Source organism: Scardinius erythrophthalmus, assembly GCF_964197995.2.
Source record: "Scardinius erythrophthalmus genome assembly, chromosome: 19".
Taxonomy (NCBI): domain Eukaryota; kingdom Metazoa; phylum Chordata; class Actinopteri; order Cypriniformes; family Leuciscidae; genus Scardinius; species Scardinius erythrophthalmus.
Window position 1 is genome coordinate 17730162 of NC_138239.1, and position 22099 is coordinate 17752260.

General features: G+C 42.4%; 1 protein-coding gene across 3 annotated transcripts in view; it reads right to left on the reverse strand.

Moving 5' to 3' along the window:
* Positions 1–2194: 2194 nt before the first annotated feature.
* xpo1b (exportin 1 b) overlaps positions 2195–22099 on the reverse strand; it is a gene marked incomplete at its 5' end in the record, with an annotated part of 28538 nt that continues 8633 nt past the window's right edge. For all 3 annotated transcript variants that reach the window (XM_081394372.1, XM_081394373.1, XM_081394371.1), the window contains 18 exons: positions 2195–4616; positions 4988–5084; positions 5530–5689; positions 7467–7601; positions 7703–7871; positions 8024–8218; positions 10382–10488; positions 11159–11342; positions 11445–11579; positions 11714–11877; positions 12135–12291; positions 12374–12555; positions 12649–12787; positions 12871–13068; positions 13165–13323; positions 13419–13547; positions 13922–14041; positions 14368–14416. In XM_081394372.1, coding sequence (XP_081250498.1) covers positions 4470–4616; positions 4988–5084; positions 5530–5689; positions 7467–7601; positions 7703–7871; positions 8024–8218; positions 10382–10488; positions 11159–11342; positions 11445–11579; positions 11714–11877; positions 12135–12291; positions 12374–12555; positions 12649–12787; positions 12871–13068; positions 13165–13323; positions 13419–13547; positions 13922–14041; positions 14368–14416 — 2626 coding nt within the window. In that variant the 3' untranslated portion in view covers positions 2195–4469. The remainder of the gene's footprint in view (positions 4617–4987; positions 5085–5529; positions 5690–7466; positions 7602–7702; positions 7872–8023; positions 8219–10381; positions 10489–11158; positions 11343–11444; positions 11580–11713; positions 11878–12134; positions 12292–12373; positions 12556–12648; positions 12788–12870; positions 13069–13164; positions 13324–13418; positions 13548–13921; positions 14042–14367; positions 14417–22099) is intronic.

A 22099-nucleotide genomic window follows, 5' to 3' on the forward strand; every position in this document is an offset into this window, starting at 1 on the left:
GAACCCCCCCAAGACCGGATTCCGGTTTCAAAGTGGGTCAGGAGAGCTCATCTTTCCTTGGTAGTGATTTTTATTGCAGGCAACTAACATGTCACACAAGCTCACAGGATATAGATTATTATTATAATACATCACAGAGCCAGTTAAAAAACGTCCAACCCAAGTTCTACAACTTCAGTGGAATCCCAAGGGCTTCAGAACTTCACTTGAGTGTTTTCTGAAAGTTTTAGTCCCAAACACATTCCCTGGGAACTCCAGAGACTTGGTTGAATCATATCACCAGAGCTGTGCGGTATAGCAAGCCGTTTTAGCTTAAATTGTACCCAGCATTACTCTCGTAATTGCATTTTTACTAGTAAGAATTCAATAAGAGAGCTCTCTAATTCAATTACTACTAGTAAGAATTACAATTACAGAGCTCTCTAATTCAATTATTACTAGTAAGAATTACAATTAGAGAGCTCTACAAATGAATTTTTACTAGTCATATGTCTCCATTGACTTCCATTCATTTTTAATTATGGAGCTCTACAATTGAATTGTTACTAGTAAGAATTACAATTAGAGAGCTCTACAAATGAATTTTTACTAGTCATATGTCTCCATTGACTTCCATTCATTTTTAATTATGGAGCTCTACAATTGAATTGTTACTAGTAAGAATTACAATTAGAGAGCTCTACAATTGAATTGTTACTAGTAAGAATTACAATTAGAGAGCTCTCTAATTAAATTCTTACTAGTAAGAATGCAATTACAGAGCTCTCTAATTGAATTTTTATTAGTAAAAATATGACTTAAAGATATGTATAATTGCAGAGCTCTGTAATTGAATTAAAGAGCTCTGCAATTACATTCTTACTAGTAACAACTGAATTAGAGAGCTCTCTAATTGGAATTGTTACTAGTAATAATTGGATTAGAGAGTTCTCTATTTAAATTGTTACTAGTAAGAATTGAATTAAAGAGCTCTGCAATTGCATTCTTACTAGTAACAATTCAATTGTACAGCTCCGTAATTAAAAATGAATGGAAGTCAATGGAGACATATGACTTGTAAAAATTAATTTGTAGAGCTCTCTAATTGGAATTGTTACTAGTAGGAACTGAATTAGAGAGCTCTCTAATTGTAATTGCTACTAGTAAGAATTGAATTGTAGAGCTCTCTAATTGAATTCTTACTAGTAAAAATGCAATTACGACGAGTAACGCTGGGTACAATTTAAGCTAAAACGGCTTGTCATGGTGCGGGACGTGGCACAGGCAAAAACAAACAGCAGTGATGCATTCAGACAACTGTCATGGCATGTCAAATGAGGCCTGCGTCTGCATTTACATCATCACTCGTGAGAACACAAAACGAGACGCGATTCTTGGGATGTGCATATTAGAGTATAACGATTCAAGGAAACTGCACCAGAGGAGAAACTCAACACTGTTCTTCCGTGCCAGTCACATCGCTCTCGAGATCTGTTCAAACAGCAGGATACTGACAGAACTCAGTGGACGACAAGTAGGGTGACCACCCGTCCCGCGTAGCGCGTGCGCGCACAGCGTTTGAAGCCCAATTCACGCGTCACGCAAATTGAGACCGTGTCACGCATAATCTATGCTTGCTCAAAAATAAGTTGGTCGCTCTATATACTCGAGCCCCAAGCAGACAAACGAACATTACTTGACATTTCAGCACGCTATTGTTGCCACACAAACCCCTGCTGACTAGGTTGTTGTCAACTTTTTCGTTGTTGTCATGACAGCGTACGCACGCGCATACCAGACACACTTGGAAGGAATTAAGGAACTTTCAGATGCGCGCTTTCCAATTCGAAAAATTCGAGAAAGAGACTGTCTGAGAGTCAACGCCATCATCAATTAAAAAGAGAAGGTGTGAGTACAAGAAACAAGAATGGGGAAATGAATATTTGTGGCTGAAAGGTGTTGAGGGGGATACCGAGAGGGCTTTTTGTGACCTTTGCAAAACGTCCTTCTCAATCGGACATGGAGGGAGGGGAATACGAGGTCAATCGTATTTTTTTTAAATACTTTTTTTTAACTGTTCCTGTGGTGTTGAGCAACTACAATTCCTGTTAATCCTATAAATTTATATTATAATTTATTAATTTATTAAAATTTATTTTAAAATAAATAAAATTAAATAGTAAATCTTAAGTGGAAGTACATCTGTCAATTCATTGAATGTTCAAAATATTATGAGTCTTTATTTAGAAAAAAAAAATACACATTGGTTGGCCTATTCATGAGCATACATCAAAAATTACACGTTTAGGAGAATAGGGCATTATTAATACTATGCAAGGTGGTATGTGCTAGAAATGGGTAAACCTGCCAGTCTGCCAGTGGGGCACCGCCGCGCCAGACAGTGTCCCACATTGTCCCTCAGAAACATAACCCTTGTCCCCCCTTGGGCTTATTAGCAGGTGGTCACCCTAACGACAAGGTTCATTTAAACCACAGCCTAGAAGCATTAGTGAGGAAATGGATCTCAGTTGCTAGATCCGAGCAGGTGGAGGCCGGGTAGGGTTTGGAAATGTGAGGTAACTCTCCCGAGGAGGTTTGGAGGTGTTGGGCCCATAGGGATAGTTCACGCAAAGATTCTGTTATTTACTCACCCTTGTGTCATTCCAAACAAGTTTGACAATCTTTCTTCTGTGAAACAGTGTTGTTGTTAACTAAAACTATTAAAAATTGCTTTCGATCATATAAAAACCTGATGCAATTAGATGCAAAACTTAAAACAAAATTAGAAATGTTTCTTATAGCATCTGACTGAAATATTCAAGTTGAAGTTAAGTGAAGTTGACTACTAAAATAATTTAAAGCCATAAAAAAAAAACACGAATTACAAAAGTACCTAAAATTATTAAAACTTAAAAATGTAAGCTGAATCAAAACATTACTTAACACTATAATAATATATAAATAGCAACATTTTGAAGATTGCAGGGGGCTAATTGTAGACAAAAAACTATTTTTCTGTGTTCTGTGGAAAGTGCACATGAGGGTAAATAAATGACAAAGTATCCCTGCAGTGCACTTCATATCTCCAGCTATGAATTCACCCAAAAGATAGAAGAAACCCAAGAGAAATCAGACAGAATTATAAAATTCCTCCAACTTTAATCAGTTCAAAAAGATTCACAACAAATGCAACACATATTAAATGGGAAATTCACCACTGATCATCAGTATTTGGATTGGTACATTCTACTTCCTAATGAGAATGTTCTCTGAATACAAATCTTGTGTTTTATTTGGACAGGACTTAAAGATAAAAATGAAAAATGCAAAAATACAAAATTAAATGTAAACTGAGATTTATTTTGCTCTAAGTAGTGTCCTGCAGCACTACAGCATGGTAAACAATGTAAATTAGTACAATTTGAAAAACTCCAAAGCAGTCTCTGAGTGAGTTAACATGAGCAGTTATAAAGGTGTAGCCTACAAGAACCCATAAATATTTCAACCACTTTTTTTTTAAACTTCAATTTAATGAAAGCTCACAAAAGGAGCAACCGTCCTCATTGAGGAAAACAAAAAACCTGATGTCGGCTTAGCGACAACACGCACGCACGCTCGCACACCCACAACAAAACAGGACGAAACATCTGTGTGTTCCCATGGTAGTAAAGATGCTTTACAGTGATGCTGATATGAACACATAGAGGGCTGCTGAACACTCCCGTGTAGAAAAAGCAAACGGAGCACCACTTCCAAGTCCCACTCACAACCACAGCAGCATCTATCAGACCGTTCAACTCAGCGATCTACTTCACATTCTGCTGAGAGCTACTTTAGTCCCCGAACCACTTCTGGATTCCCAACACACGAAACGCCGGCCAATGAGCACGCAGCACCTCTGCAAACTCACCAATCACAGACATTCGTTGACATTCTCATTGGGTGGATCAGGTGCGCAGCTCATTGTCCCACACACTGACACTAGGTACCATCTACCCGCTGCCAGAACACATACAGCTCTCTGCAAACACAACAAACTGCACTCTGGTCTTTATACATGATAATATACATAAACAAATACATGAGGAGGAAATAGAAGGGGAGAGGGGCAATGAAAAAAAAGCGAGCACAAGCAAGTTAATTGTACAGATGCGACACTTCATGCATCGTTTGGATTACAGTGGCCAAACGTAAGCAGTTAACAATGGAAAGGTAATACATAAAAGTGTGTATGAAACACGTACTATGCAAAAAGGGCCACTGGGTGACGGTATTGTTTACATATTGGCATTGTTTTGGTCAAGAGACAGCCAAGTGCAGAAATCGCCTCCTCACAGGAAGATCCTAAAGTACTCACACACACACACACACACACTTATGAGAAAACACACAGGGGGCCCACAGAAGAGTAGCCACAACACTGCTTTAGCTGTGTGTTTAGTTTGTTTAGGAGTCAGCAAAGTGTGTGCGCTGCATGTCTGCATGCAAACTCAATCGCACATCTCCTCTGGTATTTCGTGAGGGTTGAGGATGCCAGGCACAGACATCTGCAGCTTGTGTTTTTCCTCCTGCGCCTGGCGCAGCGAAGCCTCCCTCTCCTCCAGAAACAGATCAGAGGTGTCCTCGCCGGCGAACTCCTGCAGGTACACAGAGAAAAGAGTAAGCAATTAGTGGGTTCAGCTTGCACTGACTGCTCTGCCAGGATGCTGTCATCTCTGCCATAATCGCCCTCTCTCCATCTCACACACAGCCTCTGTCCCTGTGCACTCCAGATGACCCATTTAGTTACACCATGCTTCACGATCCCTTAAAGGTCAAAGGGACAGCATGCTTTCTCTCACACCATATCTATTTCCTCGATCCATGAACTCTCATCCACATAAGCACTATTACTACTGATTTATTTGCTTATTAAAAAGAGAACATATTTCAATAACCATTATTATGCAATTAACTATTATGGTTTTCAGTGTCCTTGTCTCAGTAGGATAAACGGCTTGCAGCTCACCTTGATCTGTACAAGGAAATCCCTCAAGTGTTCTTTAAATGCTGGGATGTCTTGGTTTAAACTGAACAGGCCAGTCACGAATACTTTCACCTGGGCACTACAAAGAAAAAGAAAACAAACATACAGTCAGAAAAAATAGACATAAAAATAGTCCAAAGCATTAAAAAAAAACAAACTGTTGCTGCTGGTGAGAAACATTTTACTAATTATTCTCAGAACAAGCCGTCTACTGAGAGAGAACAAGCTTATACCTAAGAGATATGTTGTGTAACATTTAACCAATTGCAAAGAACAATCTACATATTTCTTTAATAAATCCACATGTTAAGACAACACCTGCCAAGAACATACAATGGCCCTAAATGTTTTGGAACATCACACTTTCCATTACATTACACAACAAAATATCAAACCATGTGACATTTATATTAAAGATATGACGCTACTGTAATTGTAAAAGTGACATTTCATGCAGTGCATCTCCAGATGCAGTCTTTGGAGTGCGCAAGTTCTTGTGGAGTGTTAGTTTGTAGGATACTCACTCTTGTAAGTGGGGGAAAGCTGATTTGAGCAAGTTGGCCACATACTCCTGGATAAATCCTTGGTTGTTTACTGGGTTTGTGGGGTTCAGAGTTGCACTGATTTTTCCTTCCTCAACAAGGTTAAACATGTACGCCAAAATAGAAGCGTGCATGGTCAAACCTGGATGACAAATATGCAGAGATTGAACAAACGGAGGCATTTACAGATTTAATCAATCATGTCACTAAAAAAAAAAGTAAATTTTATAATATAAAATTGGCTATAACTTTCATTTTCACTGGATGTAAATCAGTAAATATCTGGGCAATTAAAGATTTTTAAATTATTCAGAATTAAAGTTACAGTTTTTTACAATAACTTTGCTACTATTTTCAGAACCTTGATGTCATTTTTCAAAACTCTAGACACAAAACTCAAAACGGTTAGCACTTGTAACACAGGCTGTCTAATGTTCAAAACATTGCATTGTGCATTCACATCTTTAAAGAAATCTTGCACTTGCACAATCATTGGTTCAAAAAACAAATTTACTGTGAAATACCATTGAAACATAACTATAGATCACCCACACACAAGCAACCGATAGTTTCACTGTGTCATTGTTCATACAATCATTAAATATTGTAGAACAAAATAGGTGATACAGGTTTCATTATGGCACTACATGTACAGTAAATACATCTCTGTAAAAGTACTGCAGTAGTAGAGAGAATACTACAGACACAGTGGAATCACTGAACAAAGTTTGTAATATATTGATGCAAAACACTACAGTACAATCACAACATAGGTTTATTTGAATCAAAGCAAAAATAATTAGCTATGAAATAGAAAAGAAAAGACAGTACTGTAAAACATCAAATGCAGTGTTCCTCAACTTGCTTGTACTGTAAGAAACAGAACAGGAGTGATTATCTATACAGTGCTGTCAATACTGTAAATAGTCTGAAGAGGTGGTACAGTATTTGGGACCATGCACTGTCAGAAATAGGGGTATACAGTAGGAGTCCATTTCTGTTCCCCAAGGTACAATCTACACTAACGTACCCCATAGGGCTTATTTATTGGACCTCAAGGTACATATATGTAGCTTTTTGAGTGTCAAAAAGCATTAAAAGGTACATATATGTACCGTTTCTTTTAAAGCTTTTAAAGTTCTTTAAAAACAATATTGTACCCTTGAGGGTACAGCCCCAGTGACAAGCCATTGTACCCTAAAGGTACAATTATGTACTTTATTTTCTGAGAGTGTAGACACAGTGTCTGATGAAGCATTATGATAAAATATTAGGCTACATCCATGGATAGTGTAGTCTAATTGGTTCATGCTCCACGCTAATTGATGACAATGAATCTCGTTATCTTGAAACTTTCATGATTTACAGTAAACATGGAAGATTGTTTGTCTGTTTCCATACAACTATGCATTAAGAGTAATGCAATAGTTACTTATCATTTTGAGCAGTTGTATCAATTGATAGTTAGATCATTGTAAGGAAATGAATAGACACTCATTTGAAATGTAATGTGTGAATTGTCTTTTGAAATAGTAGTACTCTGATGTTAAGTTGTGTCATATTGAACAGGTGATTTTTGTTGAATGAACAAATGATCTAAGTTTTATGTGTATTGTATCCAAGCAATTGAGAAAAGGGTTAGAGTTTTGAAAAATGTGCATTTTGATCATTGGTTGTGAGTTTTGTGTCTAGAGTTGTGAAAAATTACATCAAGGTTCTGAAAATAGTAACAAAGTGATTGTAAAAAACTGTAAATTAGAAAAAATTAATTTTAGAAATTTATATGAACTGTTAAATCATTAAATTGATTATTCTAGAAAAACCTTAACACTCATGATTACTACATGGTTACACAGTGTTCAGGCAAATAAATAAATAAATAAATAAAAAAAGAAAGGGGGGGGGTGGCCAGTACTGACCGGCTGTATGTGATGTATCCGTGACAACAGAGAAGATGTGTTGTAGGATGTCACAGAAGTATGTCTGATAGAAGCTCTGAGCTGCCGCCTCCTCCTGGGCCACGTTCTGCAGCAGCGTGTAGAGAATCTGAAGGCCTACGTGACATTTTTCAATGTACAGTTGTTATATGCATGTTATGATAAATTATTAGGGTAAATCTGACATCTGGCTGTGATGAGTGCATCTGTTTTCTCACCAGTGTCTGCCACGTTTCTCATAGTGTGTTTAAAAGCCCATATTATGGAGTCAAGCACAAGCTTAAACTGGGCTGGTGGGATAGCCAGGAATGCTGGGAAACAGTGAGAGTTCACCGCCTGCAGCAGATAGAAGAAATGCGTCCGGTGTTCTGGGTATTCTTCAAAATCCTAAACAAAAATAAAGGATATTATGCACTTCACAATTCCTAACAACAGACAAATTTCAAAAGATTCTTCAGAAAAATAAAATGCAGTCAGGTTTCAAAAATAACCGACAATAGAATATTAAATTGATGGATGGATAAATAAGGGCAGCTTACTTTGTTGATCATGTTTAATGTGCACTCAAACACTGCATCAAATATCTGAGGGATTTCTCCAGTAATGTGTCCACCCAGTTTGTTTACGATTGTTGCCATGGTACTAAGCACTTCCGGTTCTCTTGCTGCTGGGACATTGCGCTGGTAATCAATGAGCACAGCATCCAACAGCGGAGGGACAAAGTTCTCCCCCACCTAGAGTATGAACAATAAACACATGCGCAGACAGGCTTAAAGGATGAGCGGATAAGTGTGTGTTGTGTAAGGACAGCGCTAATCTGAACAAGTCCAAACTGACGGACCTGAAGCAGGTATAACAGAATTATCTGCACAGAGACAGAAATACTGGATCTATCAAACGCATGACACAGAAAAGCCTTGAGCTGGACAAATAAAGTCTCATGATGAAAAACGTCTCTAAAAATCAAGATTTTAGTTTAAAAATTAGATGAATGCATAAGAGAAAGTTCATATCTTAGATCCTGTCACAATTTTTTTATTTCTTGTCGTCAACAATTAATTTTAAATGTGCTGTAACAGTATTTCAACTCAAAAGTATTTCAACTACACAATTACACAGATTGATTTTAAGTACAGACTCTTTGCCTAAAAGTAGGGATGAGCCAAAATTTCGACCGAAATTTAAATTTTTTGTCCGAAAGAGACAAACGGCTGAAAATATACGCTCTAATCACGTACGCTCCGCTCAGGTTTAGGGCTGTGTATCGCCAATAATCTGCCAACACGGTACGCACCCCGATACAGGGGTTACGATACGATATATTGCGAAACTGTAAGAAAGGTGGTACATTGTGATACTGTATTTCTTGTTTTTTTTTAGGAAGATTTTAGAAAAACTGCCATAAAGAAGACACCACCACATGCATAACACCTGAGCAAAAACTTTATTTTATTTAATCAAAACAGTGGAATCTGTATTTACATTTGTATCACTAATCATTATTTTGTGCAATCAAAGTAAAGGGGAAATAGTAAGAGTAAGTGACTCTTTAGGTATATATCTATACCTGCACTTTATTATTTTCCCTATATTCACAGTATATAGGTTCACAGTGTAGTAGTTTTAATTACTAAAGTATTTAACAACAGAAAGTGTTAGGGGTGTAACGATATTCAAACCTTAAAAACCTCATGGATACTCATGGCATACCGAACATGGCCCGTCCAACGGCTGCAATTTTTTCAGTAAACCACAGTTTAATTAAAAAAAGATGCAATTATATGTTTAGTTTTGTCCCCCCTGCTGGACCGAACCGTAACATCAACCCGAGATACGTACCGAACCGTCAGTTTTGTGTACCATTATTACGCCCCTAGAAATTGCATAGTCCACTCCATGACTGCATGACACTTTAAAAAAAAAATTTGTACTGCTGTAATGCTGCCTGCTTTAAAGAAATCTATTGTATAAAGTGCTATATAACTAAACATGCCTTCAGCATGAGTGCTGAATTGCAGAGCTCGTGAAAACATCAACATCACTATGATTAGATGATTTCTTGCTGCTGCCACTGCTGTCATTTTTGTTTATTTTGTTATTGAGAGGAAAGCGTGCAGCACATATTTACATATTCTATTGAAACGCCGCACTCAGCAGTGCGGATGGTGTCGGGATGTTAAATGAGCTCTCAGATTCAATGTTTCCCGAGTATTGTATTTAGCATGGCTTATTTTGCAAACAACATGACTCTTGTCGATCTCCTTTGTAGTTTCTTTATAGTGGTAGCCAAAATGAGTTCAAACTTCAGTGCTGTACACCGTGGCGGGAGCAGGAATAATTCTATCATCTCTGGGTTTAGCTGGGCTTTTTAATGCTAATGCTAGCGATGCACCCTTATGCTTCTCCACGTCACAGTTTAATTCTGTTTGGAATAGCCCTACTGTGCAGTATCATGGTGTGGTATAGCCGTGCTGGGCAATGCTGGTAAAATGACGCTACCCTCTTGTTCACTGATCCGCTCCCCGCTACGCTCTGCTCACATGCTCCGATAACAGCAGCTTTGTAGGACAATATATTATTTGGGGAACTGGTCATAAAATAAATATTTTAAATCTGATTTTGTTGCATAAAACTGAATAAAAGAACAATATATTGATATTTAATATTAATATATTTTCTATCCAATTTTACTTTCAATAAAAGTGTGGTTATTTTATTTTTATTGGCTTGTATTTCTTAAATTCAGTATCATTAAAATTACTGAATTTCATTCAAAAGTCTAATATTAATACAATTATAAAAAAAGCGCTAATTTAAAATAATAAATAATTTTCTGTTTTGGCCCAGAATTTTCATCTCGGTGCATCCCTACCTAAAAGCTGTGATTTGTGTCTCACCATCTGTGGGTCATTGGAGCGGCTGACCCAGCCTGAGATCAGCTTCAGAGTCTCTCTCTTCACCGTGCGCATGCTCCTGATGAGAGGCTGCTTTGTCACCATCTCACCTATAAAAAAAATAAATTCAAATAAACAGACATAAACAAGAGACTTATGGTTTTTGAGTGAAGTCTATTATATACTGTTTATGCCATGCATTATAGTATTCAGAGAAAGTCAGACTTTCTCAATAGTAAGAATTTTCTTTAGGCAACTATTTAGTTAAACTTGACTCATTCTGCTCTAGCTACAGTGCTATATATAGCTGCTCAGACAGCCCTGTAATAGACCGCTGTTCACACACACACACACACACACACACACACACACACACACACACACACACACACACACACACACACACACACACACACACACACACACACACACACACACACACACACACACACACACACACACACACACACACACACACACACACACACACACACACACACACACACACACACACACACACACACACACACACACACACACACACAGCGCTAAGCTCTGTGACAGCCTTTTGTCTTCCAGCTGAGCGAGTTTGTGTAATCAGACTGACTTCAGTTTAATGCTGATCTGTCACTCTGAGACAACCAACAGAGATACATGGAAAAATATACACATGAATATGGTAACTCTAGAATTAAACTTACTCCTTGTCTTAAACACGTGCGCACACATAAGATAAAATCTGAAAAGTAGAGAGATTTGATTGTCTAAAGAAAAACACACCATTGGTCTGGATAGCAGCAGAGATGTTTTCACTGAGGCACTTGTATACATTGAGCATGTCCAGGTAGATGCGACCCAGCTGAATAACAAAAGGGTGTCCCACAGCTTTACACGCTCTGACGTTGGTCTTCAGGATGCTGCCCAACTGCTTCACTGTCTCCGGGTCCTTCAGGATGTCCACATTCTATAGCAGGATAACACCATACATTTAAGGTCAGTCTTAAAAATTAGTTAAAAAAAGTTTCATGGAACAAAATTTGATGTTTGAGAAAAAACACACACACACCTTGGTGGCCTGCTGAATGATGCTGTCCCACACCTGGTTAGGCAACAACATGTACTTCTCTATTAGATGTTCCTGTACAGCCTGGTCGGTCTGTGCTCCAATCATATAGCCAACAGCCTCGTAAAATGTATGCACCTGCGAACGACAAATGGTCGCTCAGGTCCAGCAGAGCTGCAAGAACTTCTCCTCAAATGTTAAACTTTTCTAAAGCATAATGTGTCAGTTACACATGGAGCAGGCTAACTGAGACAGATGGGGTTGTTTGATACCTGCTGGGGCTGCAGGTCACAGATGATGGTGTTGATGTTGTTGAGGATCTCATCGATGAACGGCATCACCTCTCCCACCTGCACCTGCACAAAATGCCTCCTGCACTTCTGAGCTATCTTTATGAATGTGTCACACGCCATGTCCTGAACTCCATCATGGGTTTCTGAGAAGAATAAATAGTCAAATATAACTGTAAAAGAACTGATGTAATCGTGTTTTTCTAATCAAGCTGAAATTCAACTTTATGTATTATTACCGAGATGCTCCATAAATTACTGAAATGCAGTATCTGCAGTATATGTGTAATCAAATCTGACATCAAAGCTGCTTTTATTTAAAAATCAGACCAAAAGATATGACAGCTGTATACAGATGCAAATCTTTGATTCTATTCTAAGGCTCAAAGCATTTGCGACTCACCATGCATAAACTCAAACAATTTATTGACAACAGTCTTCAGGAATTTCCAGTGCGCACGTAGGAACCGTGGGTACTGGCCAACAATGTACATGATGTTGGAGGCAATGATGGCCTTGTTATCCTTGCCTCTCTTCTGCTCACATAGACCCAGCAGGTCCTGTAGATGACGTGGGAACATTGTTATGGTTCTTATTTTTCATTACAAGACTTTACATCTTTGCATTTTAAGATTTCTGTACCTTTATGACTGTGACGAGAAACCGCTTCTCATCCTCTTCATGCATGGCTCCACTGATGGAACCAATAGCCCAGCATAGCGTATTCAGGTTCTTCCAGGACCACTCTGTACCGTTCACCTGATTATGAAGCTTTTCTGTCATAATACGCTCTGTGTCGGCATAATCCAGATGGGTAAGATAGACTGCAGAGAGAGAAATATGATGACACTTATAATAAACACAGATTAGTGGGCAAAAAAATCTGCATTCATAGTACAAAGCAGCATAGCGCTCACCAAGCGTCTCCCTCATGTTCTTGTAGAGGTTGATGGAGTCTGTATCCTTCATGAATTCTCGAACCACCTCGCCCTGATCGTTCTCCACCACCAGTACTTCCTCTGGCTTGGCCATGCGGCTCACCATCAACAAACGCACCTGCAAAACAGTAACACAAAAACCCTTATTGTTTCTGCCTAAAAATTGAATTTTCATCTTGAATTTCTTGTATGTGAGCTAACCTTAGACAGCACAGGTAGGTAGAGCTGTCTGCGGGGCGGTACATCAAAGTGTTGGCTGCCTGAGAGTAGGGGAGAAGTGGACGTTGAGAAAGGACTCTCTCTGTACAGCTCAGCTGCAAGGTGGTTCCAGTACTCCAAACAGATCTTAAAGATCTCGGTCTCCTCCACCTCTGACACCAGCAACATGTAATGTAGAGCCTGAACAGAACAACAAACAGGGTCTTAACACAATGGCATCTAATCAGCAAAGAGACTGATGTTGATTCTCCATAACCAAGTTCAGTCTGTGCATACCTCCATAAGCGTCTCTCTGATGTTCAATCTCTTTTCTATCAGCTGTCCGTGCTCTTTAAGGAAGGTGCAGAGGAACAGGCTGAGGTTCTGAATAAAGTTCTGCTCATCATCTTTACCGTTTGCATACGCCAGCCGGATGTTGGTGTTCAGTGGAAGCATCTTCAACACACAAGTAAGAAAGAGAACATCAGACTAGCCCAAGACCAACGGGTAAATGGGAATTTTACTTTGATTTAAACCAGAGAGGAGGTTACCTGTTTGAGCTGCATCATGGTCAGAGTGAAGAGACTGACAAACTGCTCTTCGTACTGGCTGACACTGACTCCTGCTATTTCAGTCAAGCACTTCAGTGTCACATTGCGAAACATCGGCACGTTTAAAAACTACAAATCAACCCAAAAGAGAAGAGGGGTCAACAATTACCTCAAAGACCACTGCTTGTAGGTGTGAAAAACAATCTTTATAGTTGTTTTCATGATCTTTGCATGAATCTATTTAACTGAACAACAAAAAATAAATACATACACTATAAATATAGTTATTACACTATTGTCTGGAACACTTAATTCTGATTGGTCAATTGAAGCATGCTGCAGGCCAATATTTATTTTTTATTTTTAAATAAAAGGATGAATGAGTGGTGGTATTTATATGAGTTACTTATAAGTAAAGGTAAAAATGAAGTCATCTATCAAACAACTATATTCCTAGTTCTTCACAAAGTGTGCAAGAGTAATAAAACCTTTAGATATGTTACCTTGTACACCAGAGTACTGATGAGTTTAGTTTCAAAGATATAGCCCAAGGGAATCCAGTTGAGAAACCTTAGCAGAGTCTCCAAGGTAGCATGCACAAGTGGGGCATTCTGGGAATTTTCCTAAAAATTGTAGAAAAAAATAAAACAATTTTATTAAGCCAATAAAATTAATCCATTAACATGGGTTTTATGCATATGCAAATCAAACTTATGGTTCAATTTTAAAATGTTATTCCTGTGACATTAAAATCAGAGATTTCTTTTGAGGTTTATGAGAATTATGTTGCCACATCACAAATGAAAAAAATTGTTAGTTCATAATTTAATAATTAACTAGAAAAGCTGAAAAATAATTAAGAGAGTGTTTAAATGATTTAGAGAGAGTCTGTATATACAGTCACACACTTTTTTTGTATGAGAGAAAACAATATGAAAACAATACATACCATCACAAACTGGCACAACTGGAATATCTGAGAGAACTCATTGCACATGCTGCAGATGGATCACAAAACAATGCGGATTAATTAACAAGAACAAGAAGTAATGTGAATATGACCTCATTTAATAATAGGGGTGTCCCCAACTAAGGATTTTCATAGTGGAATCAGCATTTTTAAAAAGCCATGATGTACATAACATCACACAAATATATAGAAGAAAATACAAAATGAAATACGTCAGAATCAAGTCACAAGGTCCAGAACAAATGTGTGCAAAATGCCTAAACTGCAGGGGAACATATATTCAAAACAAGCCACAAATAGTTAAATTAGATAACCCTGAGTGATCAATAAATAAAATTAAAATAAAGAAATTATTAAAATAACGAAAGTATAGCCAGAATTATCAACTTTGTCTTTTTAACTGCAGAGACAACAATAAACGCTAAACTGGAGTGGCAGTCTTTTTAGCTAAACATGTTCACAGCATCCAAAAATCTAATTAGAACTAGCTGAAATGTTTTGAAATCACTTATACCCTACCTGATAAAAAAAAAAAAAAAAAAAAATCTAGTCTTTCATTCTGTCTGTGTCCGTTTGAGTCTTTTCAAATGTTTCAAAAAACGCTTAACGGCTTAATATATTATATATTATTATTTATATTAAAAGATCAAATTCTGTACACACCTTATTAATAAAGCATACTATATAGCCTACAGAAAAGCAGATGAGCGCAGAATATGAACGCAACGCGTTTAATTACACGTTAAGCATTTTCCTCCCATAGAAAATGCTTACCATGTAGTTAAACGCGTTGCGTTCATATTCTGCGCTCATCTGCTTTTCTGTACATAGTAGGCTATGCTTAGTATGGTCTTTACTGAGTTTGGTCTTTTAACATCACTGTCTTAAAATACATTAAGCCACGTTAAAGTGCCCTTTAAGCATTTTTTCACGTTAAGCGTTTTAGAATGTCCTGAGGAAAAACAACTTGTTAATGTTGGCCGGCAGAAGTACGATCATGGTTCTCTTACGAGAGTCCTCTCGTACTGCGTTTTATTCAAAACGCTACGGGAAAAGTCTCTTTTCACGAAACACTGAAGCAAAAAATTATCCTTTAATTTTCATATATGTAAAACGCGTTGCGGCAGCAGCAGACAGCTATGGCGAGACGGCTTGCTCGCTCATTGGCTGCTCTGCGGCAACTGCTTAAGCCTATCGAGCGAGGCCTGAGATGACATCAGGCCAATGAGTGCGCTTCGCGCCCTCCTCGCCACTTCCCGCCGAAACGGGCGTGGCTTACCTCTATAAAAGGAGCTCGAGAAGGCTGACTCACTTGATTTTAATCTCTTCAGCGAAGCGCACGCATCGCTGGATCACGGAAGCAAGCGTCGTTCGAAGCAAGCACTTCAGCGGGACGAGCCCTCGAAGCCGCTGGCCAACGCCGCCTTCTACAGCCGTACCTGCTGCGCTTTCCGACGCCTATATCCTTTATTGCTATATTGCTCTGTTTTCTGTGTGTGTGTGTTCGCTGCAACACTCACCCCTAAAAGAGCTGCGTCTTTTTCAAGACGCCTTCTCATGCAGCGCTCGCGCTCGCTGACGACGAAATGCCCTCACTCCGAGCCAATTGCCTACGGTGACTCTGAGGACTCGCCAGGCATCCTTCCGAGGCTGCCCTTCCTGGAAGCGGACGGCGGGATTAGTTTTTCTTTACGTTACAAGAAAAGCTACCCTGCCTCCGCGCGCGTCATTCACCGGCGAAGGAGAAAAGAGTGTTCTCAGTCCCACCGTTGGTCGGTCTCACCTCTTTTCTCTCATATTTCTCAGTTCCCTGTTCGGCGACTGGAAATATTATTGCAGCAAGTGAGTCTGTTATAGCACGCTTGCCTGCCAGCAAACGCCGAATAATACATGCTGACGCCGCCTTTGCCGCCAATGCTTCACTCTGTCAGTCCCCTGAAGGCGACTGCAGAGATGCATTTTGCAGACAGCGAGTGCGTAGTACCCGCTTGCCTGCAACCGAACACCGTTTCTACGGTTCCCGTGCGTCACTGGCGAAAGGAGAATGGAGTGTTTTCAGCCCCGCTGAAACTGGGCGATATCCACTCTTCTCACATTCAAAGCCTACATCCCCCTGTGGCTCAGTGGCGGAATTATAGGTTTTCCGCATGGGAGACCGGAGTTCTAATCCCGGTCTAGCGGCATATATTTTTATGCCGCCAATGCTTCGCTCTGTCAGTCCCCTGAAGGCGACTTCGGAGATGCATTTTGCAGCCAGCGAGCGCGTAGTACCCGCTTGACTGCAACCGAACGCCGTTTCTACGGTTCCCGTGCGTCACTGGCGAAAGGGGAATGGAGTGTTTTCAGCCCCGCTGAAACCGGGCGATATCCACTCTTCTCACATTCTGGCATATTTCAGGCGTCTGAAAATATTAGTATTGCATGTCGTGCTTACTCGCATGCCTGCAAGCAAACGCCAGTGTGGATAATACTCGCGCTGACTTTGTCTACGTATCTTCACTGTGGTCCAGTGGTAGATTATTAGACTCTCGCGCGAGGGATCCGAGTTCGAATCCCGGGTCTGCCGGCAGAAAATATTTTGCCGCCGAATGCAAATCACTCTGTTTGTTCCCCGAGAGGCAACTGCAGACGTGTTTGTTTTCGCAGCCCACGAGCACGTGGTACATGCCTGCAAGCAAACGCCAGTGTGGATAATACTCGCGCTGACTTTGTCTATGTATCTTCACTGTGGTCCAGTGGTAGATTATTAGGCTCTCGCGCAGAGGATCCGAGTTCGAATCCCGGGTCTGCCGGCAGAAAATATTTATGCCGCCGAATGCAAATCACTCTGTTTGTTCCCCGAGAGGCAACTGCAGACGTGTTTGTTTTGCAGCCCACGAGCGAAGTCCCGGCCACGGCCGATGATGCTATATGTGTACAGAAGATGCCCACTGCTTGTGCCCATCCCTACATATTAGCACAGCCCTTCACACAGGGCCCGCGCTCATATATTCGACTCGGGTCGATCACGCACACAACATAGTGAACGTGCCCACTGCCTAGTGCCCACAAACACTATGTTCTGCATGCCTTGTGGTTTCTGTAAAGACGAAACCTGTGCATTCACACTGCTCAGGCAGACAGTGCACTCATTGCAGTAATTTTGCCCGCTCTCCCGCGCCCACACTTACTAACGGTCATTATATGTCCTACGGGACTCGCCCAGCCCTCCCTTGCTCGGTTAAACACCGCAGCGGGGTCGAGCGCAGGCATTCTGCCCGGCTACGGCCGATGGTGCTATAATTGTAGTCTCGATGCCCACTCCTCAGTGCCCATCACTACACATAAGCACAGCCCTACACTTAGGGCTCGCGCACATAAAATCGACTCAGGTCGATTGTGCTTCCAACATAGTGAGAGTGCCCGCTTCCCAGTGCCCACGAACACTATGTCTAACAGATCACAGGCTCTCTGTAAAAACGAGACCTGTGAGCGCGCGCTCTGCTCAGGCAGACACCGCGCCCAAAGCAGTAAATGTGCCCGCTCCCAGCCCACATCTACTCGCTCACATGAGTCCTATGAGACTTTCTCAGTCCTCCCTCACTCAGCTAAGCACTGTAGTAAGGTCGAGGACGAGCGTTCCGCCCGCTGTATTAAGCGCGCGCCCCGCCTCAAATGCCACAGGCATAATGCCTGTTGTATCCCCCGAAGCGCCTCTGTCGCACGGCGATCAGAGCGCGCTCCGTATCCAGCCCCTAGCCAGCCATGCAGAAGCATGGGCAGCGCTCCCAGGGGTTTCGGACTGGGTGCTAGGCATTATAAAGAGAGGCTTCTCGCTACAGTTTTGTCGACGCCCTCCCCGCTTCACAGCGCGCGTCGAAACTTCGGTTTCGTTGGAAGTAGCTCACCTACTTTGAGCCGAAATATCAAAACTGATAAGCAAAGGGGCGATAGAGCGCGTTCCCCCAGCTCTAAGCGAAGGGGGACTATACAGCAGATACTTTCTAGTCCCCAAAAAGGACGGCGGTATCAGACCCATACTGGATCTAAGACGGCTGAACAGAGTATTAGTGAAACACAGTTTCAAAATGCTCACAACCAGCAAAATTCTCGCGCATGTTCGCCGAGAAGACTGGTTCATGTCGATAGGTATGAAGGACGCGTATTTTCAAATACAGATAGCGTCACACCACAGGCGATACTTGAGATTCGCCTTCGGGGGTCAGACATACCAGTATACAGTCCTGCCATTCGGCTTGTCCCTAGCACCTCGTACATTTACGAAATGCATGGACGCAGCGCTCGCTCCTCTCAGACTCAGAGGCATGCGAGTGCTGAACTATTTGGACGACTGGTTGATCCTAGCTCAATCACGATCACAGCTCGTGGAGCACAGAACCATTTTACTCGATCACCTCGAGAATCTTGGTATCAGTCAACTGGACAAAGAGTTCATTGAACCCCAGTCAAACGATTTTGTTTCTGGGCGTCGTTCTGGACTCACAGTCTATGACAGCGCGGCTGTCACCACCGCGCGTGTTGAACATTCAGCGCGCGGCGAGGTCTTTCCGCCGCGGCGCTGTCACCCCGCTCAGGAAGTTTCAAAAGATGCTGGGTCTCATGGCTTCAGCATCGTCAGTTCTCCGGCTGGGCCTGCTCCGCATGCGCCCGCTGCAGTTCTGGTTGAAAACGCGGGTACCGCGCAGAGCGTGGGCGACCGGTCGATTACGCCTCAAGGTCGATCAGAGCTGTGTTTCAGCCCTGGCGCCTTGGACGGCGGACGACTGGTACCAATCAGGTGTAAGCCTGGGGACTTCCTCGAGAGTGAGGATGGTGTCGACAGACGCATCCACCTCGGGATGGGGAGCTCTGCTCGGGGGCAGACCGTTCTTCGGCCTGTGGTCGGAACGAGAAAAGCTCCAACACATAAACTGCCTAGAAATGCTGGCAGTGCACAACGCGATGACGCGTTTTTGTCCCCACATCAAGGACGAACACGTCATAGTCCGTTCGGACAACATGGCTGTGGTGTCCTACATAAATCGCCAGGGCGGTCTGAAATCCATATCCCTGTACAGGCTGGCGAAACGCCTACTATTATGGGCTCAGCACAACTTACGCTCGCTGAGAGCAGTGCATGTACCTGGGCTTCAGAATGTGGGCCCAGACAGACTGTCCAGGAACAATGTTCCCCCGGGCGAATGGTCTCTACACCCACAAACAGTCCGGTTGTTGTGGGAGAGATTCGGCAGAGCGGAGGTGGACCTTTTCGCGTCCCGCGAAAACGCACACTGCCCCGCGTTCTTTTCAAAGACCGACAGCGCGCTGTCCCGAAGGTGGCCACGCTGCCCGTTATACGCTTTTCCCCACGTCTCCCTCCTGCCACAGGTGCTGGAACGGGTCAGGGAAACGAAATGCCCAGTCCTGCTTGTAGCTCCGTTCTGGGAGAACCAGATATGGTTCCCAGTTCTGATGCAGTTGGCAGATATCGATCCATGGCCACTGCCGTTGAGGAGAGATCTCCTCTCGCAGGCCGGGGGCTCGATTTGGCACCCACACCCGGAACTGTGGTCCCTTCATGTATGGGTGCTCAACAGATACCCGTTGGTCTCACAGAGGGAGTCGTGAATACCATCACTCAGGCTAGAGCGCCGTCGACACGGCGGCTTTATGCTTCGAAGTGGTCTGTTTTCTCCGGCTGGTGTACAGCTCGGAGCATTTCACCCCTCGAATGTGAGGTAACGGAGGTTCTCTCCTTTCTACAAGAGCTGTTGGATAAGGGCAGATCCCCTTCCACGCTCAAAGTGTATGTGGCGGCTATTTCAGCGTTCTTTGGTTCAGCGCTGGGTCAGTCACTGGGAAGGAATGATTTAGTCATCCGCTTCCTCAGGGGAGCTAGGAGACTGAATCCGCCCAGACCTCCTTCAGTTCCTTTGTGGGACCTTTCTACGGTCCTGGTGGCCATGAAAGGTGCCCCTTTCGAGCCTATCCAGTCTATTAGCCTCAAACATTTGTCTTTCAAACAGTGTTTTTGATGGCTCTCGCTTCAGTGAAGCGCATAGGCGACCTGCACGCGCTCTCTGTGAGCCCGGCGTGCTTGGAGTTTGGTCCTAATGACTCTAAAGTCATACTCAAACCTAAGCACGGCTACGTGCCGAAATCCCTCAACACGCCCTTTCGGGCTCAGGTCATTTCCCTGGCTGCCCTGCCGGCATCGAGTGAGGAAGGGGACTCGAGTTTTCTTTGCCCTGTTAGGGCTTTAAGAGCTTATATGTCCCGCTCTGCTGTCTTCAGACAGACAGAGCAGCTCTTTGTCTCGTTCAGTGGACGTTCCGAAGGAATGGCTGTTTCGAAACAAAGTCTATCCAGATGGATAGTTGACGCCATAGCGCTGGCTTATACTGCCAAGGGCATTCCATGCCCGTTGGGAGTCAGAGCGCACTCTACGAGAAGCGTTGCTTCTTCGTGGGCTTGGTCCAGCGGGATTTCCCTACAGGATATATGTACGGCGGCAGGCTGGGCCTCGCCGTCTACATTTATCAGGTTTTATAACCTAGAGGTTCCCGCCTTGCAGGCTAAGCTTTTGTCGGTGTAATCCGTTCAGCCGTCTAGTCAGACCGCTGAAACTCATGCGCTATGCGCTACCGACTATCTTGGGCAGAACTGTGTAAGACCCACATTTTCCGCATTAGTTCAGGTTCCCTACCCTGTCTATGTGATGTTATACTTGCGTCTGTGGACATGTCTATTCTACGACGCTACAGTTTAGGGAATTAAGGCTCCCACCCTTATTCCCTGACTCTGTGTGAGTCAATCTGGTGATTATGCACTGTGTGCCTGAAATAGCTTCCGGTGATCAGTGTTTTTTTATCCCAGCACGCACGGCGTTTTGCAAGGGGTTCCCGTAGCGTTTTGAATAAAACGCAGTACGAGAGGACTCTCGTAAGAGAACGTACTCGGTTACTAACGTAACCTCGGTTCTCTCTAGAAGAGGGAACGAGTACTGCGTTCTCTGCCGTGCGTACGGTTCACTCTGGTTCGCTTCGGCGATCAAAATCAAGTGAGTCAGCCTTCTCGAGCTCCTTTTATAGAGGTAAGCCACGCCCGTTTCGGCGGGAAGTGGCGAGGAGGGCGCGAAGCGCCCTCATTGGCCTGATGTCATCTCAGGCCTCGCTCGATAGGCTTAAGCAGTTGCCGCAGAGCAGCCAATGAGCGAGCAAGCCGTCTCGCCATAGCTGTCTGCTGCTGCCGCAACGCGTTTTACATATATGAAAATTAAAGGATAATTTTTTGCTTCAGTGTTTCGTGAAAAGAGACTTTTCCCGTAGCGTTTTGAATAAAACGCAGTACTCGTTCCCTCTTCTAGAGAGAACCGAGGTTACGTTAGTAACCGAGTACGTTTTCATGATGCTAAATCCAGCCTTGGAGAATATCCTTTCTGATGGTGTGCATCCACACTTTAGATTTTCTTATCCCTGATATTAGATTTAAATCCCTGCCGCCAAGATGCTTCTCTGTCGGTCACGGATTAGATTTATTCACGCACATTAAAAATATTTATTAAAAGCTTCTTTCTTTTCACATTTTTATTTACAGCATTATCATAATAGGCAGTATATTAACTTATTGGCAGAAAACCGGTAGTTAGATGTGAAATCAGACATTGAGCGCCCCCATTTAGCCAAAATGGCATGATCCTCGTTTCATAACACCTCTGCGAAGATTCGACCAT